Here is a 25,325-nt window from a genome sequence, read left to right on the forward strand (position 1 = left end):
TGGAGATGATGAATAGTCCAGGTCTTGTGATGCCTTAGGATTTTAGCTTTTCTATTTTTCAGGTCCTATGCTGCTTTAGTGTGTAACTCGAAAACCCCGCGGCCTGTCAGCTGCTGTTCTCTTGGTTTGTTCAGACAAAACAATTCCTCTCTGGGCCTGAAACGCAAGGACACCTGTCAGCCTTGGGCCCTGAAAAGTGTCAGCAAAATGAGTTGGGGGGGAGCAAACTGGGGGTAAATGAATCATTACCTGAAGCTCTAATTGGAGGATTAACCCCTGATATGCAAATGAACCAAATTTATAATTGTCTGAAGAACTCGTGCCCATTGTCCATCTCGGAGGCTTCTGACTGCCCAAGGTGTATCTGTGGAAAGCCTTTAACAAATACCCACTTTTATTCTCTTATTCTCTTAACCTTGTCTGGCCTCTGCCCTCGGTATCCATCCCGAGGCATCACATGGGTGAAGTGGGATTTAAAAGCACTGGATGGGCTCCTTCTTCCTTCTTCCTGCCCTGCTCTTGCAGGGTTGGCAAAAATACTCCTTCCAGGTCTCCAACTTCTGCTTCTCATCTGTTCAGGGCTGCCTGGGCCTGGCTGCCAGACCCTCATAATGAGATTTAACCCCACTGCAGCCCGTAGGTGGGGAGATAAACACAGAGCACTTTCTCAGGAGCAGAGAATAACTGGGTTTGAGACTTTTGCAGGAAGTTTAAACAAAAATATTGACTTAAATCAGTGCTTTCTTCAGGCTCAGTGTCTCTGTTCTATGCCCTTTCCTGAAGTTTTGTTGGAGTCCAGGATCTTTTGCAGCCTTAATGACTCTAAAGCATGTGCTGCTGTGTTTTGGCAGTATTTTCTTCAAAGAACGTGGTCATCAATGAATTCATTCAGCTGAATTTTCCCAGCAGTTTTTTATATTTGCCTGTGCCACAGTTTTGGGACAAAGCACCTGAATGCACAACACACTAAATCCCATAAAATTGCAGCTTGTCAACAGGCGGAGCTGTAAAATAAATGTAAATAAATGTGTGTGCATGAGGGGCTGTAGTTAATGCAGGAGGTTTGTAGTGCTGCTGTTTGCTGGAGGTTCCCTTCCATGGGAATTCAGGATTTGATAATTAACTCGTAGCCAGCAGCACTCCCAGCAATGTAATCCTGTGCTTTTCAGATTACCTCTTTCCAAAGGAGTCGGAGTAATTACTTTATCTGCAGTTGTGACAACACTTGTACAGGAGTGTGACGTTCTGTGGGGCTGTTCCCTGAGCTGTGCCCAGCGTTGTCTTTGCAGGCCTGGAGAACATTCCCTGCATCCCTCAGTGGTACAGGAGATAAGGGTTTGGTAATGTGCACACAGGAGTGTGGAGCTGCTGTTTGGGGAAAAAACAGTTTGATCAGAGTGGAGCTAAAAGCAAGAGTGTGGTACAAAGGCTGCTGGAGCTCTGGAAAAATGGGATTTCTTCCCAGTTTTAGTTGATGTCTCTGGAACTTCCCCTTTCCCTGTCATGGCAGGGTTGGAATAAATCGATCTTTAAAGTCCCATCTAACCCAGACCATTCTCCTTTCCCTCTCTGTTCTCCAGTTGTGCCAGTCCGTGAGTCTCCAGCAGCACTCCCAGACCCCTCAGAGGTAAAATAAGAAAACCAGCACAGAAAAAAACCTTGGAAATGTGATGCCATCCTCCCAAACTGAAACCAGGATGTGCCCAGTTTAAGTTTGCTTTTTGTTGTTAATAAAAGTCTGTATAGAGAAAGGGAGAAAATAATTGGCTAATTCAGTTCTTTGGCAGCTCACATGTCCCTGGTGTGTCTCTGGTGGCTCCAAAGAAACGAGGGCCAGTCTCAGAATTTGGAAGTTTAAAGTTTATCATCATATTTTCCTTTTTTTTTTTTTTTTTTTTTTTTTTTTTACTTCCTAGGAGTATCTGGCTTTGGAGATTTTCCTCTTCTCCATGCTGCACATTTTCTCATTCCCCACTGATGTTTTTGTCCCGTGTTCCCACTGATGTTTTGCTGATTGCGGACTTGTTTGTCCTTATTCTCTTGGCTGCTTTTCCGTGATTTCCCAGAGATTTCCCTCTCCCCAGAGCCAAGCCCAGGCCAGCCCTGCAGACCTTTGGTCAGGCTGCTGTTTCCCACAAGGGTCTGTTGTTGGGAATGGTTCTGGGTTGCTGCAGTCCTGGGCAGTGGCTGGGAATGGGAGGCAGAGCTGGACAAATCGCTCTCCCCTTCCCTGGGGGCTGCTCTGCCTCCCCAAAAACTGCATCTCAGCTGTCAAAAACTGCAGCAGAGCCCCACTGCAGAATTATTTGTTCGTGCTTAAGAGCTGTGCATTTGTTCAGGCGTTGTAAACACTGTCAGCAAGGTTTTGACAGGAGTGAAAAATGAATTTAAGTTGCTGCTGCGAAGGGAAATAAAACCGGCTTTGGCTCTGCTTGCAGCCTGCCAGGGGTAAAATGAAGGGAAGAAATCACTCCCTGTGAGGCCCTGGCACAGGTTCCCAGAGAAGCTGAGGATTCCTGATCCCTGGAAGTGTCCAAGGCCAGGTTGAATGGGGCTTGGAGCAACCTGGGACAGTGGAAGGTGTCCCTGCCCATGGCAGTGGGATTGGAACTGGATCAACTCTAAGGTCCCTTCCCACCCAAACCATCCTGGGGTTCTGTGAAATCCAGTCCTGTGAAATCCAGTTTGGTCTCTTTTCTTGTGGTTTTGGTGCTGGGGCACCAATGTGCAGAGAAGAGACAGAAAGCAGAGTTTAGTTCACGTTCTGTCTCTGTTCTGTCTCCGTTATCACATCACAAATTACAGCCTGAGCCTTTCTCCACACCTGGTGGTGTCTTATCAACCAGAGCAGGTTATGACTAACCCTGAATCCTTTCTCTGCAGGAAACGTTGTGTTCCTGCCATGGCACAACGGTGGGAGGTGTGATAAAATGTACTTTTAATTACACTCCAATTTCTTGACTCTGGATACTTTATTTATAAAGACTGCACAGGGATGTAACTGCTCTGAGGCAGCTCTGGTTTCCTGAGCTCAGGAGCAGCAGAAGGGGCAGGCTGCAGTAGAAAGGTGCTGTGAGCTTCCATGAAACTTTGGGAAGGAGTTAACTAAGGAATTAATTTCCATGGCCAGGTTCTCCTCAGGAGTGTGTACTCCTGGCCATCGTGGGTAGGAGTTGTGGCTTTGGACACTTCTCGTGGGTTTAACCTGGTAAACAATGTTTAAAATCATTTATAACTGGAACAGGCACATCAGTGATGATCAGGCTGGATTCTGTTGCCTTCAGCCTGATCTTTCTCTCCAGGAGGGTAAGAAATGGGATTGGGGAAGGGAAGAGTGGGCAGCAGAAAGGAGAAGCTGAACTGTACCAAACCGTCCTGTCCAGACTTCTCTTGCTTGCAGCAGTTCTGGATTCTCCTGTGGAATGGCTTTGAAACAGAGAGTGATTCGATTTTCCTTCACTTGGCTGGGTGTGAGACTGAAAACACCTCAGCAGGTCTGTGCAAGGCCAGGGGGTCTCGTAGGGGCTTCCTCTGTTGTATCAAACACACTGAGAACACCTCAGAGCAGCCTCCCCTGCCGTGCTGGGCCTGTTCTGAAGGAGTTTTTCCTGTCCCTGTGAATGGATTTCTGTGCAAGGGGCTGGGCAGGGACAATTAGAGGGATCCTGAGCTCATGCAAGGTTCCGAAGGCAGCTCTAGCAGTGCCCGTGCAGAGCAGTGTGGTGGCAGGGTAAGTCACACAGCAGCGCTGACTCGGGGCTCTGCAGGGTGTCTGAAGCTGCCCTGGCAGTTGCACAGTTCCCTGTGGATCCTCCTGCTCTGTTGAGAGCCCCATAATTTTCCCTCTGAAGGAATGCAGGCACGGCTGCTGCTTTTACTTGATGTTGTTGACCCGTGGCGTCGTTAAACCCAGGTTTTGTTTGAACAGCCCATGTGGGCAGCCAGGAGACACAAAGGAACCTGCAGATGATTCTTATTGTGGTTCCAGGAACAGGCTGGAGCATCTTCCTGGCTGGGTGTAATCAAGGGCTGTAATTAGGCAATGTTTTCCTGTAGTGTAACTCCTTTTAGCAATTTTCTTCACAAGGAATTGCTGTTCAAAGGTCTGCTTGCTGCTTTAAGTAGAGCCCAGGTCTGGAATAAGGCTTTAACATTAAACTCTCCTTTATGGTGAAACACCCGACACGAGCAGTGCAAAGGAGGCAGGTTCTGCTTTGCAGAGGTTTGATGTCTCACCACAGAGGCTCAGGGATAAACACCCCCGTGGCTCTGATGTTTGGGAATTTCGATGCTGGGATGGTTTTTGGCAAAGAGCTTCTGTGGAGAGGGTGTTGCAACAGGCAGAAACACAACTTCACTCGAGTGCTGCATCTCTTGTTCCAGCCAGGCTCTAATGGAATCAGCCCTTCCCATTAAATTAATGTGTTTTCCGTGGAGCCCATCAAATAGCATTTAATTTGTTTCAATGAGGCTGGGCATGTTGGATCAACGTGATCACGCTTGGGATAATCAGGAAGAATCCCTGTATTTTACAGCATCTTAAAAATGCTCATTTAGACAGATGTAGCAATTGCGAGGAATCTAATGGATTGATGCAATTTTATGTCTAATTTAGTGCAAAACTAAGACTGGAAGGAGAACGAGCTCTTAGGGAAGGATTCCAAAATCAGAGAGAATGGTGAATTGTTCATTTGTTTCGGCTTTTTTGTTTTCTGTTTGTTTGTCTCTTTGGTTTTGTTTAACAGGACCCAGGAGGTTGTGGTTGCCCTGTGCCTGCAGTGTCCAAGGCCAGGCTGGATGGGCCTTGGGGCACCCTGGGGCAGTGGAAGGTGTCAGGGGGTGCAATGGGATGATCTTTAAGCTCCTTCCAACCCAAACCACTCTTGGATTCCATGAAAAGTAAAGAAGGCTTCACAGAGTTCTTTTTTTAAAATGAAATCCATCTTGCCTGGTTCAGATCTTTGGAGCTGCTGGAGCTGTTTGTGTTTACAACCCCAAACTCCCTTCCAGCCTCAGGAATGGTTTGGTGAGGGGTCAGAGGTGGCTCCTCCCATGGCTGACAGCGTGGTTAAATGGACCCTGGCACTGCAGGTGTCATAAGGGCTTCTCTCAATCTCTTTAGAAGGTCTGGATCATGATCCTTTCCCATGCCAAACAGCCAGAACTGCCCAAACTGCCCAGATTCCTGCCCTGGCTGATTCCAGGATTAAAGCCTGGATCCTTTTGTGTTCATCTGAGGGGCCGCTGAGTCCATCCCAGTGCGCTCAGTGCTCAGCACACAGAGCCTCACCCTGTGCTGCTGCTGGGTGCTCTGTGGGTGTTGGGATGGGATTTGTGGGCACATCCTGCACCCCTGGGCCAGGGCTCAGCAATTCCCAGCATGTGACGTGCCCGGCACATCGTGGGGTCACAGGGTGCCAGTGTGGGCATGGCCTAAAGCTCAGCACTCAGGGCTCCTGTGAGTGCCACACGGTGCCAATATGGGCATGGCCTCGTGCTCAGGGCTCCTGTGAGGGCCACACAGTGCCAGCACAGACACACAGACATGGCCCCTAAAGCTCAGGGCTCCTGTGAGTGCCACATGGGGCCAGCACAGACACACAGACATGGCCTCGTGCTCAGGGCTCCTGTGAGTGCCACGTGGGCGCTGGAGCAGCCCAGGCACACTGGGAGGAGGTTGGGAGGCCAATCCTGGGATCAGGGCACGGCCTTGGGGATTGGTGCCCGGCTTCAGGGCTGGGCCCGTGCCCTGTGCTGTGCCAGGGCAGCTGTTCCTGTCCCCAGGAGAGCAGGGCTGGGACTGGGGCACCGCTGGGAGGCTGTGCAGGGAAACCCAATGGCTCTGTTCCCCGGGGTGCTGGCAGTTCGGGGTGTTGGTGTGTCCGGGAATTGTTAGTTCCTGCCTCCGTGAGCATTTCATGGTTACTGCTCAAACCAATGCTTCAGTTTCCTGTTGTGGACTTAAACCTGGTAGCTCTGGAGTCTCTTTCCCTTTCCCTTTCCCTTTCCCTTTCCCTTTCCCTTTCCCTTTCCCTTTCCCTTTCCCTTTCCCTTTCCCTTTCCCTTTCCCTTTCCCTTTCCCTTTCCCTTTCCCTTTCCCTTCCCGCTGCTCCCTGGGGACTGATGGGGACACAGTGCAGTGAAGGGGTGAAAGCCTCTGCTGGCACCTCAGGGTGGCACAGGAGATGCTCAGACCACAGTCAAAGCTTCTGTTGTTCTTTTTGGAGGTTTTCTTCTCTCCACGACCCTACAAAAAAGGGTCTTCCTGAAGAGTTTTGCTTGTGGAATAAATACTTCGTTACTTGATGAGTGTTTTATTCCTTGAGGGAGGGATCTTTTTAATGAAAGAATGATCCAGTTGATACCATCAGGCGTCATTAACGATCAGCTGCTCTGGTTGTGCCTTTCTGCCTTGAGCAAAAACATTCTTAACCCAGCGTGTTTGTACCTGGTGCCTTCTGTGAGCGCGTCGTTCCTTGGTTAAATCAAAGCAGACATCTAAAATCCCTCCAAAAGGCAATTATTGGACAGCTTTCGGCAGGGCAGACTTGTCTAAAACTGACTTAGCGTTCCAAAGGGGTTTTTGTGAATCTGCTGCCCTTCCCTGGTCCGTGCCCTGAACTGGATGTGATGCTGGGACAGGAGAAAGAAGAGGATCCCGTTCCTTGAGGGTGGTTTTAATGCAGTGGCAAAGTGGTTTGGGGCTGTGTCAGCACCGAGCTTGGTGTAATTCCATGAACACTGAGAGTGGAAAACCTGGAGAAGCTTTTAAGGGCTGTTATCCCGAGGTGTCTCCATCGCTTTTTTTGGGAGCTGGTGGTTGCTCTTCCAATTTCCGAGAGAACAGAGTTCTCGGTGTGACTCAGCTTTACAAGAACAGTGCTTTAAGCAATGCTAATCCTGACTGCTCCGGTGTTTTGTTTGCCCAATATCCTTGCCAGAGAGCCGGGCGTCCTTTGTTCTCCTCTCAGACGTGAGGCAGGGCTGAGCCGGGCCGAGGGAATGACGGAATGCCCCTGGAATGTGATGTGTCACATCTGGGAAACAAGGGCTTCAGAAAAGTCAGACTTGCCCTTTATTTGCAGCTGGATTGAAGTGACACACGTCCTTGGAAGGTGGGAAAGAAGGAAAAAAAAAAAAAAAAAAAAAAAAGCCTGGCTAGGCTTTTCATGTTGCTGATCTTTTTTTAGAAGAAATGACTAAAAATGTAATAAAAAGCCCCAAAGTCTGGGAGCTTTGGATGGCAACGTTTCTCAGTCAGAAAAAAGGATTTTTGGAGGCAGCTGGAAACCATTGCAATTGCTGCATGCGAGCCAAGAAATAAAGTGTGTTTGGGGAGCAGCTGCATAGTTCATATCCTGCTGCAAGGATGGGAAGGCTGCTGGTTTTCCAGCCATTTCCCCTTTGGGTATTGAATTGTGGAATATCCTGGGCTGGAAGGGACCCGCAGGGATCAGGGAGTTCCTGCTCCCCTCCCGTGGTGTTCCTGCTGTGCTGAGGTTCTTCAGGAGGTGCTTCCCTCTCCTGGGGATGAAGGGAGCTCCTGGAGCCCTTGGGCCCTTCTGTGGACATTTTGGGCTGCATCCCCTGGTTCTGTCTGCCAGGGAGCAGAGGGGCATCCACAGCCTGCTGGGATTACACTTTGTGCAAGACTCCTCTTACTTCAGATGGTACCTGGGGAGAAAAATACTGATTAATATCAATGGCCGGGAGAATAATTGAGTGTGGTGAATAATAAAGGCAGCAGAGCCATAATTAGCATCCTCTCAGTGCCCTGGCTCCTGGGTTTTGGGAATGTACAGCAGCACAGCTGCCAAGGTCCCTTTAAAGTCAGGTGAGTTGCAGCAAACACAGGATGATCAGAGGAATGAGCAATCTTCTTATTGTCTCACCTCCCTGGAAGTTGAAATGCAGAATTAATCCTCTGCTCCATTGTCATCCTCTGCCTTCCTGCCAGGCTCCTTGCTCTCTTCACTGCAAATATTCTCCCGAGGTTTAAGTGTGAGGGGAAAGCAGGATTGGCGTTTTGAGCTGTTAAATGAGGTTAATCAGCTTGGTGGTGGGTGGGAGGGACGTGCTCTGGGGTTAAGAATTTGATATTAATGGTTAGCAGTACCCTTCTTGCCAGACCTGTGAAAATTCCCTCCAGTCAGGCAGGAACTTGAAAAATTCTGGTTAAAAACTGGGTAACAATCACCTAATGGTTTTGTTGTTGCTGTAATTAAGAGAAGCACTGGGATTGTGTGTGGAAGGTGGCACCTTTTCCCCTTCTCCCGAAGACTGGTTCGGGTTTGCTGGGCAGGAATTAGGTCTGTAAATCTTTGTAAAAGGCACAAAGCAAAGCAATGGAGCTCCTGGGATTCCTGCAGGACGAGGGAGGCTGGTCTGAGCAGACTGGGGATGTGTAATTCTGGCAGCTGCCGTGGCTGACCTGCTGGGGAGGAACTCTAATCCTTTCTCCTGGCTTTTGGCAGAGTCAGGGAAAATACGCAGATGACGTTTTCCAAAAATACCTCCCTCCCTCTGCAGAAGGCACGGGGCAGGGTGAGGAGGCAATAATTCAGCAGCAGGGCTGGATGCAGCCAGGATCCCTCCTCCCAAGAGTTAAATCCTTGAGAAGCAGCAGATCAATTTTTGCAGTGTCTGCTCGACTCCCATCCACAACTGGCAGCAAAGCGGGAGGGATGATTGCCCTGTAACGGGAGAAGCAGCTCCTAGATTGCCAATATAATTGCCTGCTTTAATTAATTTCACCTTCTTGCCTCTGATATTAGAATGTGAAAGGCAAAGTTGCTATTTTTATAGCAATGCACATGTAATTAGTACAAAACCTACCCAGGGCATGGAAATCCGAGCTGAAACGTTTGGTGACAAATGCAAATTCCAGCCTAAATATTTTCCTCTGCTTGGCACTGGAATCGGTGCTGCTACAAAGATGCACAACAAGTCCTCCTGCACAAATCCAACTCTCACAGGCTGCTGTGCTGGATATTCCTGCCCCACAGCAGCAGGGAAGAGCGGATGAGGCAGGAATACCCTTCCCTGCCCAGACATTCCCTCTGGTCCTTTCCAGGTGGGGTTAACTCTGCCCTCTGAAGGCAGAGCTGTGTCCAGGGGCACAGTGCTGCTCTGTGCCTTGGAAAACAGGATGAATCCATGTGTTTTGATGGATTTAATCACTGTATTTTCTTTGATTCTACGGATTTCTGGCCTCACAGTTCCAGCTGAACTCTGAGAAGTGTTGAAGTAGCAACAGAAATTGCTATTGTTGTGATGGCACGTGGAGAGTCTGTTCACAGGATTCTTTTTGATTTGTGGTATCTAAAGTTTCTTTTCCAGGAGTGTAATTCCTGTTGTCCCAACAGCCCAGGCAGTCTGTGGTGGTGCCTGTCCAAAGGGGGGTTTGGCTTTCCCTCTCCCCCAGAACTCAAACCACGTCCATGTTCATGGATGTGTATCATCATTTTCCCAGAATCTTCCCAGTTGATACTGTCAGATTCTGGGTTTGCTGTGAAGGGTTTCAGTGCTTAAAAACAGAATGTTTTTTAAAAAAACACTTTAAAAAATGATTGTAGTACTCCAGAATGATTTGGGTTGGAAGCAGCCTTCAAGTCATCTTGTTTCATTCCCTTCCACAGACCAGTTTGCTCAGAGCCCAGTGATGACCTCAGACACGGCCTGAGGTTTAATTAAACAGTTTGAGCTCTGTCTCCTTCCCTGCCACCCTCAGCACTGAATGTGGGCACCCAGCGACTTGTCCCTGTGCTCTCCTGGCAATTGGAGGGCTGGGAAGTGACTGGGGCATGGAGATGATTCAGGATTTGGGTACAGAAGGCACATATGGATTTCTTGGACTGAACTGGGAAATTGTAAGGTTTTTGATTGACATAACTTCTCTGATTTTTTCTGGACTGGAAACTTCCTACCTTACTTGCAGCCACATATCAAATGAACTGAAAGAGGGGAAATTTAGGTTAGAAATTGGCAGGAATTGTTCCCTGTGAGGGTGGGGCTGGCACAGGCTGCCCAGATGAGCTGAGGCTGCCCCTGAGCCCCTGGAGGTGTGCAAGGCCCAGCTGGAACAACCCGGGATAGTGGAAGGTGTCCCTGCCATGGCAGGGGCTGGAGTGGGATCTCTGAGGTCTCTCCCAGCCCAAAGCTCTGTGATTCCCTGATTCTGTTGCACGTGAGAGCAGGAGGAATGCTGATCCCAATAAAAGTGGAGACAGCTTTTCTTCCCTCACAGACTCAGTGTTCTGGTTTGAGGGAGACCATCTGCTCTGCATTTCCCATAACTGCCATCCTCCCACAGCTCTCAGAACACTTGTGATTCTGAGGGGGAAAACTCCTTTTCTCTATAATTAACACTTTGCACATCTTGTCACTCAGATGGGAAGAGGAGCTGACGAGAAGGATGAGCCTGGAATCCATGGTGGAGACCTTGCGAGAGGTGAGGTTTGAGCAGTTCAGAGGGAAGGGTGTAGGGTTTCTGCTCCTTTTGTCATGCTGGTCAGCATTTTATTTGTCTTTCCATTCAAAACCTGCCTTCTGGCTGGAGCAGCTGGGCTGCTGTAGAGAACAGTGCTAATGTTGGGAAGCTGGAGCAGGAAATGATGAAGTTTGTTACAAACTTTGTGACAAAGTGGGAGGAGGGAGTGGAAGTTACAACTGGAAGATAACAATTAAATTTCACTAAAGAATGAAGTCTCATTCTAACCCCCTTTTTCCTGGTGCCTTGCCAGCCTGCTCAGGCTGAGTGAGGAGCTCTGCTGGGCTCTCACCTCCCGGTGTTTTCCCTTGCAGGAGGCACAGGAAGCAGAAGCTCTCCAGGAGGAGCTGAATGAGAAGATTGAGAGGCTGAAAGCAGAGCTGGTGGTCTTTAAGGGTCTGATGAGTGATGTAAGTACAGAGGGCCCTCTGTGGGTGTGTGTGTCCTGCACATGGCTGCCTCCACGGCCAGGTGATTAGCCAGTGCTGCTGTGTAATTAGTGATGGCTGCTGGGATCTAATGCATCAGACAGATCCCCCTTCCCTGCTTCCTGTCTGGTCTGTGTGGAGATGCATTAACTGCTGCTTACCCCAAAGCAGGACTCTGCCCTCCCTTCCCCACAGTGGTGGGCAGCACTTGGGTCTGGGAAAAAAGGGCTGGAAAACTCCAGACTGGGGTGCAGGTTCAGCCCTGTGTAACTCCAGGAGCTGCTGGCACGGGGACTTTGCCTCGAGTCATGCAAGAAAATCCTGTTCCTAAAACAACACCACGTTGTATGGAATCATGGAATGGTTTGGATTGGAAGGAGCTTAAAGATCATCCTGTTCCACCCCATGCCAGGGGCAGGGGACACCTTCCACTGTCCCAGGCTGCTCCAAGCCCCATCCAACCTGTCCTTGGACACTTCCAGGGATCCAGGGGCAGCCACAGCTTCTCTGGGCACCCTGTGCCAGGGCCTCCCACCCTCACAGGGGGGAACAAGTATTTCCCATCTCCCTTAATGGAACTCTGAAAAGAAGAATCCAGTAATCCTGGTTCAGGTATTGGCTTTGCTTCCAGGGCTGGTTCAACCTCATGCTTAAAAAAAAAAAAGAATAAGAAGTCTTGTTTTCTCAGGAATTTCCTCATGTCTCATTAGATACTGAGTACTCTTCAAAGCCAGAGGATCTTTTAGGCCCTGACCGGATAAAATTCTTTTAAATAAAAGTAAGGGCACACAAATATCTGTAAAGATAAGCCAGGTGAACATTAAGGTGCCTTTCTCAGTGAGTCTGAGGTAGTGCTGAAGCCACTTGTGTGAGGAATAAACCCTGTTACGCTGATTTATTCTGTAATTTTTGCACACAACAGCCTTCTCCTGACTTCACATAAACCTGCAGAACCCGCTCCCAGTGTCAAATCCATTCTCTCAGGGCCACTAGATCTGCTCATGGGAAATTTGGCAATTAGCTGTGTGTCCTTCTGGTGGTTATTCGAGGGTGGCTGTGCTTGGTTGGGGCCTGGGAGGGAAAAGCTGCTCAGACTGTGGCCGTGGCCTCACCGTGTCACGGAGGAGCTGACGCTGCTCTGTGTGCACAAAGGGAGGTGGTGCTGCAGACAAACATCCTCCTGGGCTCAGGGAAAGTGCTCTGGGCTCTGTAGCCTTTGAGGGATGAGGGAAAGCACTGGCAGTGCTTGTTTTGAACCTCACTGGGCAAATATTTAAAGAGAGAAGTGCGAAATGTTGGCACGTGGCTCTTTCCTTCCTGCAGATAAGGATCAGCAGTTCAGTGGGTAAGATTGTGTCAAGTGTGTCAGTGCTGAGAGATTTATTTTCCTCAGCGTGTGTGGAAAACACAGATCTCTGAAGGTGGTTCACAGGGGCTGGAGGAGACTCTGTAATAATTTAAAACAAAAAAAGGTGGTAAAAAGCAAACCAAACCAACAAAAGGCTCAACGCTTTCCTCTTAGAAAGGGGATTTGGTGTTTGAGAATGGTCTGCAAAGGGTTTTTCCATTTTTGTGTCCCAGGTGGAAGCATTGCTTAGGAGTGAGACTGTCCAGGAGAGCAAGTCTCGACTAGGATGGAAAATATGCATTGGGGGTTTTTTAATGTTTCTTCCTTCATAAGGAGGCAGATGTTCTGTCTGAGTGGGAGTATCTCTTAGAGATTAGAACTACTACAAGGCAGTATTTTTCACACAGAAATTTTCATGCAGAACTTTTGCTGGGCTGGAAGCCAGGTTAGTGCCAGGGAGGAGTGTTCTCTGTGCCAAGGTTTTCATGGATCTCTTTGGATCCAGTCACGATTTGCTGGTTCTGTGCTCTGTGTGCAGTTGCTGTGGAGCCTGGATTCTGGTTTAACAGCAGCTTCTCCATGCAGGCACAGCTTTTGTGTCTGAAAGAAGGGAAGTGTTGCATCCTCACCAGGATTTACATTTCATTCTGCTCTGCACACATTACACAGGGGGGTTTTGTCCATTTTGAAAGTGTTATTTATGGAATCCCAGAATGGTTTGGGATGGAAGGGACCTTCAGGACAATCCAGTCCCACCCCCTGCCATGGCCAGGGACTCCTTCCACCATCCCAGGGTGCTCCAAGCCCAGCTTGAGCACTTCCAGGGCTGGGGCAGCCTCAGCTTCTCTGGGCATTCCATTGTCCCACCCTGCTCCTGCCCCACCGAGGTTCCCCCTTGCCACACTGAGCAGGTGTTTTGGGGTGGGTACAGGTTGTTTTTGGTGGCAAATCCCTCTGAGTTGAAACTTTGTTAGACCCAGGGGTGAGCTGTGGAGTCCTGAGACTGCCTGCGCTCTGCCTGCCCGAGAACAAGGTGTGATATTTACCACTGGTGTGGCCTGGGGTTCCAGAGATACTGTGGGGTATCTCTTCTTGCCTGAACTGTCTAATAATAGAAGATAATCCCTGCTGTCCTTCCTGCAGCCCATGACAGACCTGGACACAAAGATCCAAGAAAAGGCCATGAAGGTGGACATGGACATCTGCCGCCGAATCGATATCACGGCCAAGCTGTGCGATGTCGCGCAGCAGCGCAACTCGGAAGACGTTTCCAAGATTTTCCAGGTGATTAGGCCCTGAATTTTCCATAGGGTAGGGCAGGAGGGAGCAGAGCTGAGCAAATGTGGTCCAGGTCACTTGCCTTTTCTTGAATTCTCTCTCTGTAGCCGTATTTCCCCCGCTGTCTGTCAGTGTAGCTCTGCTGCAGGAGCTGCTGCAGCGCCGAGAGCACAAAGTGCACAGAGTTTAAGAAAAAAGGAGGCCCAGGAGGATCTTTAGGCTATGCTGTGAGTCTGATGTTAGTCTGCACTGAATGCAGGGAAGAAAAGCAGTGTTACAAGGTCTAGGTTTGTATAATTCACAAGTGAGAGGTTTGAAGCTCGTGGAACTGTCATCTGAATGTTTTTATTTCTGGCTCGAGCTCTGTGGCCAGAAATAACATTTCTGTGATGGTGAGCTCTGGCCGCACCAGTTGCTTTCCTTGGAGCTCCTTGAAGCTCCTTGGAGCTCCAAGGAAAGTCCTTTAATTTGCCCCAAAAGTGAGCGGTGACAGCTCTGCCTGGATCAAGGCTGTCACTGCCAGTGCAGCTGGTCTTGTCACAACTGCAATTTCCGCCCTGATTTACCCACCTTCCTTCTGCTTCCATCTAAATGTGTCTTGTACAGGCTCTCAGTAAATCTGATGCATTTCTGTGTGCAGTGATACGACACAGTGTGCTAAGTGCTGTCCAAAACCACTGTAGAAGATCCTTGTGGTCTCTGCTGGTGAAGCTGCTGAAATGTTTGATGGTTTTTTCCCCTTGTGTTCCCCAAAAGACTCAAACCTCCTCAGAGAATTATTTCTCTGGCAAGTTGAGCCACTGTACTGTGCCAGTACCTCCTTCTTGTCTCTGAGGAGAATTGCTGAGTCTTTCTGCTCAGAGGTGACTGCAGAGCACACTCCTGGTCAGGCGTGCAGGGGTTAAAATGGCCAGGAGAATGACACCTTGGAGAGCAAGGCCGGCAGGGATGGTCTGTGTGCCAAGAATAGGGAGAACTGCTGTAGGTTGGGAGTGGATTGTGTGTTTGTGGTTCTGGCAAACCAGAACCAGCCAGTGTGTGTTCCCAGCCCTCTGGGATCCTCTGGGATCTGGGAGCATCCTGTGTGTTCCCAGCCCTCTGTGTGTTCCCTCTGTGCACCTTGCAGGGGTGTCCCTTGAGTTCCCTGAACTTCAGTTCTCAGGGGCTGTCCAGGCTTTGCCATGGCTCAGCCAACCCTTCCTGTGTCCTGAGGATTCTCAGTCTGCTGCTGGGCTGAGGCTGGCCCTGGAATAAAGGCTCTCTGGAAATGTTTCCTGTCTGTTCTTGCTGGGGTTCTGTGCTGGAGGCCACACCTGTGGCAGGAGAAGGGAGAGTTCTGTCACTGCTCTCTGCCCGGGCACTGCTGCCCCTTCTGCTTTCCCCTGGCTCCTCGCAGCCTCTGCATGGCCTCTGGCAGGTCCCAGGACGGGGTCAGTGAGCACATGGACGTCCCCAGGGCGCTGGCAGCCTGCAGCTCGCTTTGCTCTCCCCAGCTGCTTCCCTGTGCTCCGTGTCCAGCGCTCCTCACAGGCCGGGCAGGGAATCTCTGGAATTCCCGGGAGCTGCTGGGCAGCCACACCCAGCCACACCTAACTCCTCTACTCTCCTTCCACCCCACTGCCCACTGCCCCCGGGCTGGGCCCTGGGTCACTGCTGCTCTCTCCACCCAAGGTGGCCTCCAAGAAGAAGGAGCGGAAGCTGGCGTCCGACGAGGAGCTGTCGGAGCAGGACGCGGACAACGCCAGGTTCTCAGATGATGAGGTCAGCTGCTCCCTCAACATCACCGATGAGATGAAGAGGATGTTCAACCAGCTGTGAGTGTCCCGGGAAAGCTGCTCCTGAGCCTCTGAATGTCTGAGCTGGCAGCCTGGCACAGGCTGGGTTTGGGCAGGTTCAAATAAAATGAACAGATTTCTGCTCCTCCCTCAAGTGGGAGGGACTACAGAGGATTTAAAAAATACAAACTAGTTTTGCTGCTCTGTGTTGTTGCAAAAGAGGAAAAATGCAACAAAAAAGGGTCAAAACCAGGAGTCTGTTGTGCGTGGGCTGAATATTTGATTTCTAGAGTTTGCTGCTGCTTGACTGGATAATATTTAACTGAAAGCTCAGCTTGGAGTGGATACAGACCTCTCAAGTTTTCTGGGATGTTTTTCAGTTGGGCTGCAGGCAAATGGGAGTGGTGGATCTGTCTGGAAGATCAGTGGATAACAATTTCTAGGTGTCAGGAATGTTGGTGTTGTCAGCTGTGCTGCAAAGTCTGGTCTCTCACATTGGAAGAATTGAAGTTTATTTTGACTAAAGCTTTACCCCTAAACTAAATCTTTTTCCCTAAAGCTTTACCCCAAACCAAAGCTTTACCCCAAACCAAATTCCTCTCATGAAGGAAGTTTGTAGCAGCCCAGGAGGGACTCTCAGCACATGGTGCTGCTCTGAGCAGTTCAGGGAGGTGGCTGGAGGTGTCCCCTGTGTCCCCTTCTCCCATCAGGGCCAGGGTGGGGGTGGCCACAGCCTGGTGAGGCCTTTGGGGGTCTCTGCTGTTCTGATTTGGCAGAGAAGAGCCTCGGGCAGCACCGTGGGTGTGACTGCAGTGCCCGAGGTGTCCCCTGCAGGGCCCGCAGAGAGCAGAACTCCCAGAGCTTTCCCACCCAGTGCAGGACAGGATTTGAGTGGAGGACACGAGGGATGGGCTGAGAACCACCAGCTCCTCCTCTGCTGTCAGACACTGCCAAGAGTTCTGTTTCAGGGGGAGCGTTTCCTCTTCTGTGCCTGAATTCCCTATGTGGGAGGGAGGGTTTTTGCCAAGGCTGTGGATGATTCCCCTTGTTAGGACTCCTTTCAGATGTCTTTAGGCCCTCAATAATAATCAGTGTAATAAATACAGATTTTGGACTTCTCCACTGCTAAATTCAGTGTGACAGCAGGCAGTGTATGGATTTTTTAAAAAGCAAGAGGTTAAAATGCACGTGCTAGGCTGGTCATGCATTTAGGTTTTAATTCTGTTCCCACACCTGCCCTGTGATACCCAGTTGTTTTTGGTCTGGCTAATGAAATTCTTATCTCCTGGTCCTATTACCCACAGTACAAAGTGCTACAAGAACCTTGCTCTGTCAAGCTGGGCTCAAAGTGTTGGTGGTTCACTGAGGATGGGCTTGGGGTCTTTGTGAGGTTAAAAATAATAGCTTAGAAATAGATTGCGGAGCTGGTATCAATAACAGAAGCAAAACAACTTGCATCTTAGCCGTAGCGAGCTTCATTTTTAAGAATTAAGTAGTAAAAAATCCAAACTGCAAACTGTGGGTTGAACAATCCTGAACAATCCAAACTGTGGGTTTTGAGCAGTGTGTGAGGTCAGCCCAGGAGGCTTTGTGCTCTCTGGCCGGGACAGATCTTGCAAAAAAAAAAAACGCTTTGAAGAAGTGGAATTGCAAAAGGTGCAGTCATGAGTATCCAAGTTTTTTAAATGACGTTTTTACAGTGCTACTGATCCAGACAAACCTCCTGTCCCTTGCCAAGCTCCACAGCCTCCCGGGATATCACTGGGCTCCTTCCGAGATGTTATCAGCTCAGAGGAAGTGAGCTAAAGCCATAAAAACGCATCAGCCTGGAATCCAGACTGCTTAGGGAGCAATTCCAGCTCTTTGTCAGAGCTCCTTCACCAGGATGAGGAGCAGCTACTGCTCTGTGCTCTGAAACTTTCCTTTATTGCACAAGGTTTGAGCAGATAACGGTGTGAAAGGCCACTGCTGCCGTGTGCTCTGCTCTCCTGCAGCAGTGTTTGTGCTGCTCTGCACATCTCCGGGGCTCAGCCTTTTCATCCTTGTTCCTTTCAGACCTTGTTCCTTTTCGACCCTGTTCCTTTCAGACCCCAGCGTGTTCCAGGGGCTGCAGGGGAGCCCTTGGCTGAACTCCCCCGTGAAATCAGCGCGGATTCTGTGCCTTGTAACATCCCCCGGGCCGTGTTTGGGCTCCTTTGGCCGCGCAGGAAAGAACAGCTCCAAACATTTCTGTGGTTTTGCAAACAGGGGAAGCTACTGTGCAGCTCCATCTGGAGGGCAGAGCCAGGCCTCGTGCTCGGAGCAGCAGCTCCAACAAGGATCTTTTATTCTGCCGTGGGGTGGCAGAGAGCCCAGGAGAGAGGGGCTGGGGCAGCGGCACCGGCTGTTTGTAAAAGCTGTGAGGATTTCCAGCCGCTGCATTGTGCCCTCATTCAGCTCTCATAGCCCATTTTTCTAGACAATTAATTAAAGGACTGAGGGAGTGGGGCTGGAGTGCTTTGGTTAATGCCTGTTCTCTGCTCTCAGCCGTGAGACCTTTGATTTTGATGACGACTGTGACAGTTTAACTTGGGAGGAGAACGAGGAAACGCTACTGCTTTGGGAAGACTTCACCAACTGCAATCCCTCCATTGACCTCCAAGGAGAGGTGAGTTCATTCCCATGATTCTCTCCAACTTTCCTCTGCAGAAACTCTCCCTCAGCTATTCCTTTATAGCCGTTTGTGCCTGCGGGTGTTTGACTGGTGATCTAGTTTGCCACACAAACCAACTTTGATTTTAAAATCCTCTTGGTGCTTCCTCTCTGTGGTTGATTTGCCGTCTGTACAGTCACTTTATTGGCCAAACTTTATTTCCTTGGCTCCTCCAGACTGAGTGTTTAGAAGTACTGAGTGAGAGGTGAAGGATCCAAGGTATCTGTTCCAGGGAATCTGTTGCCCTTTCCTAAAGCTCTGGGCTGACAGGAAGTGGTTTAGATTCAATATTAGGAAAAAATCCTTCCCTGTGAGGGTGGCAGGCCCTGGCACAGGGTGCCCAGAGCAGCTGTGGCAGTGTCCCAGGCCAGGCTGGATGGGCTTGGAGCAGCCTGGGACAGTGGAAGGTGGCCCTGCCCATGGCAGGGGTGGAATTAGGTGAACTTTAAGCTCCTTCCAGCCCAAACCGGTCTGGGATTCTGTGATCTTCCACAGCACTTCACTTTCTCTGTGCATTATCATTCACACTATTATAATAATCTGTGGGTGCAGGGCCTGGGGCTCCACAGATGTTCCTGTGGGGAGCAAAGCAACCTCAGTGTGGTCTGGGAAGGTGTTGAAGGGTGTAAATCCCATTCCAAACAAAGAACCTGTGGCAGCAGGACCACACAAAGCCCTGAGGATCCTCTGAACCCCTGAATCCTGTGCTTCCCTCTGCCCAGTCAGTGGGGATCTGCTGGCAGCGGTGGATAATGAACAGCTTCCTTTTAATCCTGAAATCCCAGGGAAAGGCAGCTAATCCAGCCCCTCCTGAGCTGCTTTAAACCAGCCTGGAGAGGTTGGGAATGGCTGGGAATGGGATGGGAATGGCCAGGAATGACTGGGAATGATGGAATGTCTGGGAATGACTGGGAATGGCTGGGAATTATGGAATGGCTGGGAATGATGGAATGTCTGGGAATGGGGCTGGGAATGGCTGGGAACAGGGTGGGAATGGGATGGAAATGTCGGAATGGCCAGGAATGACAGGGCACAGGTGGGAATGACTGGATATGACAGGGAATGGCTGGGAAGGATGGAATGGCTGAGAATGGCAAGGAACAGCCTGGGAATGATGGAATGGCTGGGAATGACTGGGAATGTCAGGGAATGGCAAGGAACAGCCTGGGAATGGCGGTGTTTCTGCATCCCTGAGCACTAACGGTGGGAGGTGGGAAGTGATGCCGCTGCCTCCCGGCCAGGGAAGATGCTGAGGCAGCAGCCTCGGGAATGTCGCCTGGTGCCGGCTGCCAGGGCGTGTTCATGTTCCACCTCCCGCTTCCTGGATCATCCATCCGGAGCGCGCGGAGCCTCTGGGGATTACCGGGAAGTGCTGGGGCTGCAGAAACCGCGCTGAGCTGGAGCAGAGAGTGGCAGAGGGATAACAGGAGCAGGAGAGTGGCAGCGATAACGAGGAGAGGGAGAGTGGCAGGGTGATAACGAGCAGCCTCGTGCAGGAATTAATGACAGCTGATTTGCATACGCCGGGCGTGCCTGGCTAAGCACGGCAATAGCGCCGAGCCCAGGCCCCGCGCGGGGAAACTCTAAAGATTTTAAGAAGCTTAAATCCTTCTAAATGAAAATTATACAAGGAAAGGGTAGATTTGGCTTGTAGATGGAGGTTCAGAATAAAGACTGCTCCGGCTGTGCCTGCTCTTTAACATGTGCTTTACATGCCTGAATCTTCCTTCCGTGGGTTTTATTCCTTTCAAGTTCTTACACGCTGCCCTCACCACCTTCTTTTATGACCTTCCTCCTTAAAGCTCTTCTGCATATAAAAGGATCAGTGGGATGATTATTGTAACTCCAGGCTGGATAGCCCGGTGTGGGTACCAGGAATGAGCCCTATAAATCTGCCACAGATGTGGCCAAAGCGTGGAAACCCCGTTAACACTCATTGGCGCGGTTGTGTTAAATTGAGGATCATTCTTTAATGGCAAACAGAGGTGGCTGAAGACCTGAAAGAGGGAACAGTGACATTGTGGTGCCTTTTTGGGCAGCACGAAGCAGCTCTGTGTGTTTGGGAGCCCAGACCTTTGCCAGTCCAAAGGTGGAGCTTTCCTTGGGGACAGCATTTGTTCCTGCTTTATCCAGCAGTGCAGGAATTCCAGTGGGAATCCAGGCATGCACAGGAGGTGCTGGAGGTAGATGATATGTAACTGGAAAATGAGAATTCCAGGGCAAAGCTGTGAGTAGCAGTGTGGTCAATGCAGGGAAAATTAAAAGTTTCATGGCTGGAGAGCAGTTCCAGTCTGTCCAAGTGTGATCAGGCTGTGAAAGGCTCAGGAAAATCCAGGGGAATTGGGAATGCATCAGGTGCATGGGTTTAATTGCTGGAGCCTTGATCAGACCTCGCCTTTGTGTGTCCAGAGCTGTGGTCATGGCACAGAAATGTGTTTTCCTGGTATTCCAGATTGAAAAAGAATATTCCTTGCCTGTGAAAAAATGTCTTTAAAAAGTCAGTGCATGAAGGAACACAGTGACCTCCATTTCCAGGGCAGGTTAAATAAAATCTTCAGTTAGCTCCTGAATTCCTTTATTTCCTTGCTTATTCTTTGTGTCCTCCTTTCCCCTGCAGGAGGAAAACCTGGGAAACTTGATCCACGAAACAGAGTCCTTCTTCAAAACGAGAGACAAGGAATACCAGGAGACAATAGGACAGATAGAGGTGAGGAAGGGGAATTGTTCCTGACAGATGGACACAGCACAGCACTGGGCTCTGGGGTGTCCCAGAGGGAAGCAGGAATGTCCATAGATCCAAGAATGCAAAGGCATTTCCCTCTGGCATGCTCTGGGGATTTTTCTAAATGCCATTCTCTGGGCTATTACTCCATACTTCAGCACTGATCATAAATCTGAGGCTGGTGGAGACAGAACCTGCAGAACAAAGGGAATAAATACACTATTGTTCTTTTTTCCCCCTTTATTCTGCATGTCCACCCTCACCCTGGAAAATGCTTCCCAGGACTTGGCCTCACAGGTTGCCAGAAGCAGCAGCTGGAGCTTCTCGAAGTCTCTGTCCTGCCTCAAGCTGCTTTCATTAATTACTGCCCATTGACAAACAAGGTGCCAAGAGCAGGAAAAACCCTCCAGGGCTGTTCAGAACCAGTCTGAAGCTCTGACTGCCCTTCCTGGGCTCATGAATGCACTGGCAGTTAGGAGCAGTGAGGTGAAATGTGCACTGTGGGCTGTTTGGGTGGGCTCTGGGCAGCTGAGGCATCCTCAGCAGTGTGAGAAGTGCAAGGAAACTGGGATTGCACTGTCGAGTTTTCAGGGCGTCTTCACTGAGGACTGTGGCCACGGGTAACTGTAAAATAAAGGCCTTTATTGCATGGCTACATCAGTCTCATAAAGGTGGAGTTGTTAGAGTCTGAGCATGCAGAAAGCCTCTGACAAAGAGTCTCCAATTCCCAAGCAGAAGCAGCAGCCACAGCAGCAGTGACAGCACCCACATCTGCGTTTTGTGTCTTTAGCAGTCGCAGCAGTAGCAACAACAGCAGCATTTGTGATGTTTCCTGAGCCTCTGTGTGTTTTCTCAAAATAGTGCATTTTTATTCTATTTTTAGCCAATCAGGCTTAAACATGAATTCTCTACAGTTTGTTGGACCTATCCTAAGCTGAAATTGATGTGTGACCAGATTCATAAATTCTTACACAAATTCTATGCATGTAGCTCTACCTGTTTTATCTAGGAATTTTTAGCAAGGCTACATTACTTTTGTTATGACTGGAATTTAACTAACTTTACAAAAGGCAACATTACTGAACTTTAAACTAGGTAGTAGATCTTTTTCTTACTTACTGACACAGGCTCTTATTTTTTTAAGGCACTTAAAAATCCTCTATTTATTTAAAACTAGACTTGTATTTCTACCTCATGTCTGTGCGGAGTTATGTATCTTCTCTGAAAGTTCTAATTCAATCCTCACATTTCTGGCCAGTCCTGGGCCTGTGTGGATTTGGCCCAGGGGGATTCATACTCCAACATTGCACCTCACCTGAAGCTGATTCTTTGCCCTTTCCCCCCAGCTGGAACTGGCCACGGCCAAGAGCGACATGAACCGGCACCTGCACGAGTACATGGAGATGTGCAGCATGAAACGGGGCCTGGACGTGCAGATGGAAACCTGCAGGAGGCTCATCAAGGGCTCAGCTGACAGGTAACAGCATCCTCTGGGCTCCAGGAGCCCAGTCTCATTCCCTCCAGGAGCCTGTTCCCTCCAGGAGCCCGTTCCCATTCCCTCCAGGAGCCCAGTCCCATTCCCTCCAGGAGCCTGTTCCCTCCAGGAGCCCATTCCCATTCCCTCCAGAAGCTCATTCCCTCCTGCTTCTGATGCCTGCAGAGGCTACCTAGAGCAGAGGCTAGACAGAGTAAGAGAAATAAAGTAGGTGTGTATTAAAAAGGCCTTCAAAGGCACCTTGGGCAGTACAAGAGCCTGGCTGAGGCTACACCCAAGATGGACCATGGTCACGAGTTTTCACACTTTTATAAGTTCTGGTCCATGTGCATATTGGGGTTTAATTGTCCAATTACAACTTCGGGTGATGAAATCCCATCCTCCCAGATTGCTCCCCCCCAGTTCACTGTTTGTACTTTTGGGGCCTGAAGCTGCAATAGTGACCTTGGTTCTGGGGCTGGAGAAGATTGTTTTGTCTGACTAAACTGTGAAGAGAACTTGCTAACACTCTCTGTGAGGTTCTGAGTTACGTACTAATGCAGCACAGAACCTGAAAATATGAAAGCTAAAACTCAAGGCATCAGTTCCTGCCAGCTTGGACTAAAGGCAACACTGTCACTTCCTGGAGAAGTGACATGTCCTTTGGAGAATCTTGTGTCCCAGGATCAGCCCTGAAAGGGGCCTGCAGCAGAGTCTGGGGTCCTGCACCTTGGAACAGCTCCAGGGGGTTCAGCAGCTGCTCCTCAGTACAGGGAGCTCCAGCTCGGGTGGACTTCAGTGTTTAACATCTCAGATTTAGAACTCTTAAAACCCCAAATTAAATCTCGACTCTGGACTTACACGAAGAACTTGTTTTTTAATCTTCTCATGTGTTAAGAACCTTATACTATGAGGGATTTCTCTTATCTCTTGCTCAGCCCCAGTAGAACAAGATGATAAAGTTTCAATTTTCAGGGCTGTGGGTATTAGGGATGCTGAGTGTCTTTGCTCTCCATTTCCCCATCAGTAAACCTGGGGAAACCTCTGTGTAGGGGATGGGTGGCGTGGCACCTTGATTTTACTACTGATATTTACTGTAAACCCAAAGTTTAATGTTATTAAAGGGTTTTTTAAGTAGCTTGGGGAAATGCCAATGTTTAATGTTAATAAAGGCGGTTTTAAATAGAATTGGAAGGGGAAAGTGACTGTTTTCTTTGAAGACTTTCTTTCTTCCTTCTGCCATCAATATTTAATTTTTTTGGCTGCACCTTTCCCTGCGTTTCCCTGCAGGAATTCTCCATCCCCCAGCTCCGTAGCCAGCAGCGACTCAGGAAACACAGACGAAATTCAGGACGATTTGGACAGAGAGACGGACGTGGAGCCCATGGTCAGCTGATAGCAATGGGAGAGTTCTGCTGAAGGGGAAGATGGAGAGAGAAGATTCCAAACCAATTGCTGGGGGAAAGGTGAAAGACTTGAGAGCCCCTGCAGAGGGACTCTGAGGACTCATTCCTACACGCATCCCCTCCCACCCAAGGATTGGTGCTGTACATTTCTATTGTTCTACAAACCATAAATGCAGAGTCCTGTAGGAAAACACAGTGTTTTAATTGTGCCTTTGCCCCAAGCTGAGCCACTTTGAGCTCCAGTGGAATATTAATAGCAGGTGTTTTTATAAAATATATTATTTAAAAAAAAAAAAACCAAAACAACCAAAGCTGGTGGCAGCAGAGGATGGTGCTGCAGAGGCTCTGGGTACTTCAATAAGCTGCTGGTTTTATTGAGCTGCTGCACTGATTGGCAAAAGCAACACTGGCAAAAAGAGCAGCAAAATCAAGACAATTGTGGTGCATTTACCAATGTCTGGCACAAATTTTAAAAAAAAAAAAAAAAAAAAAAAAAGGAAGAAATTGCCTCCAAATTGGACTGCAAACGTTTAAAAATAACAGCAGGTTTGGAGACAGCTTCTAGGGTGAAGCAGTTCTACAAAATTCAGAGGGTTTTCTTCATCCCACCTTTGGGGGTGAGGGAGCCTTTGGGATGTGTCCAAGGTTTCTGCTGGACTCCAGGAGCTGGAGGAGCAGGACTCAGCTCGGTGGCAAAGAGGGGGGGCACAGGAGTGTCACTGGGGGGGGACTATCACTGAGTAACTACTATGCAAAAACAAAACAAAAAAAGCTTGCCTTATTTATATGGAATGTTTGGTCCCTGCTGGGCTACAGTTATCCCTTGGGAAAAGGAAAGCTAAACCCACATTTTGCACACTTAGATGTCTGTAGAGCTTCTTTTGAGGTGGAATGTTGTATCACAATGCCTTTGTTTCCAGTGATTGGATTAGGAGGGGAATCAGCCCTTCAGGTCCGTGGTGGTTTGTGTCTTTTTTCAGGTTTGGTTTTTTTTTTTTTTCGTGTTTGCAGATTTTCCTTTGCAGACAGAGAGATAACTCCATTTTATGCTGCTTCCATGATGTGTAGAGTGGGGTAGGTGAAGCATCAGATAAACTGACGTAGATGTAGGCTGGAGACAGGATTTTGGGAAAGCTCCAGACCGCTGTTCTTTGGGAAAGCTGAACACTGGGAAATGCTGTAATCCTTTTTAGGGCGTAGTAAACAGAATCCCAAAGTGCTGCTGCCCTAGAACTGGGGAGGAGCAGCCACGTGCTTTCTCTGTGAGAAAGTGACAAGACCTTGGCTTTGCCCAATTTTCTGTATTTTTACCCAGGAGAAGCAGCATCAAAGTCGGATCACTCGGTGGTGGCCAAGGAAACTCCAGCACCACCAAGCTCTTCACGGTTAGAATGGGAATTGTAGCACCTCAGCCAGGTTAAAACAGGGTATAAACCTCAGCCAATAATTTTTTGTTTTTAAACCAAGATTGAGAGTGTAGTTGATACTGCCCAAAGCCAGCTGTGGGGTTAAGTAATGACTGGAACTCAGAGTGAATAGCAAATGTATTTGTTTTGCCTGCCAGGAAGTTTGGAAAGTGCTGTGCAGGAGCAGTGCTAGGGCTGGACAGGGAAAATCCCCATTTCAGCAGCCTCTCTGTTATGGAAAGGCAAAGTGGCCAATCCTGTGAGCTTCCCGAGTGCTGCTCCCAAGCCTCTGGAATATTGATCCAGG

General features: G+C 49.2%; 1 protein-coding gene across 2 annotated transcripts in view; it reads left to right on the forward strand.

Moving 5' to 3' along the window:
* Positions 1–24,079, forward strand: part of IFFO2 (intermediate filament family orphan 2) — a 38,885-nt gene extending 14,806 nt beyond the window's left edge. The window contains exons 2-9 of one of the 2 annotated variants that reach the window (XM_066334428.1): positions 10,390–10,450; positions 10,804–10,899; positions 13,409–13,549; positions 15,215–15,357; positions 17,845–17,965; positions 20,628–20,717; positions 22,079–22,209; positions 23,497–24,079. In XM_066334428.1, coding sequence (XP_066190525.1) covers positions 10,390–10,450; positions 10,804–10,899; positions 13,409–13,549; positions 15,215–15,357; positions 17,845–17,965; positions 20,628–20,717; positions 22,079–22,209; positions 23,497–23,602 — 889 coding nt within the window. In that variant the 3' untranslated portion in view covers positions 23,603–24,079. The remainder of the gene's footprint in view (positions 1–10,389; positions 10,451–10,803; positions 10,900–13,408; positions 13,550–15,214; positions 15,358–17,844; positions 17,966–20,627; positions 20,718–22,078; positions 22,210–23,496) is intronic. The other variant, XM_066334427.1, reaches the window with a different exon arrangement.
* Positions 24,080–25,325: the final 1,246 nt, after the last annotated feature.

The sequence above is a fragment of the Sylvia atricapilla genome, chromosome 22, assembly GCF_009819655.1.
Source record: "Sylvia atricapilla isolate bSylAtr1 chromosome 22, bSylAtr1.pri, whole genome shotgun sequence".
Lineage (NCBI taxonomy): Eukaryota > Metazoa > Chordata > Aves > Passeriformes > Sylviidae > Sylvia > Sylvia atricapilla.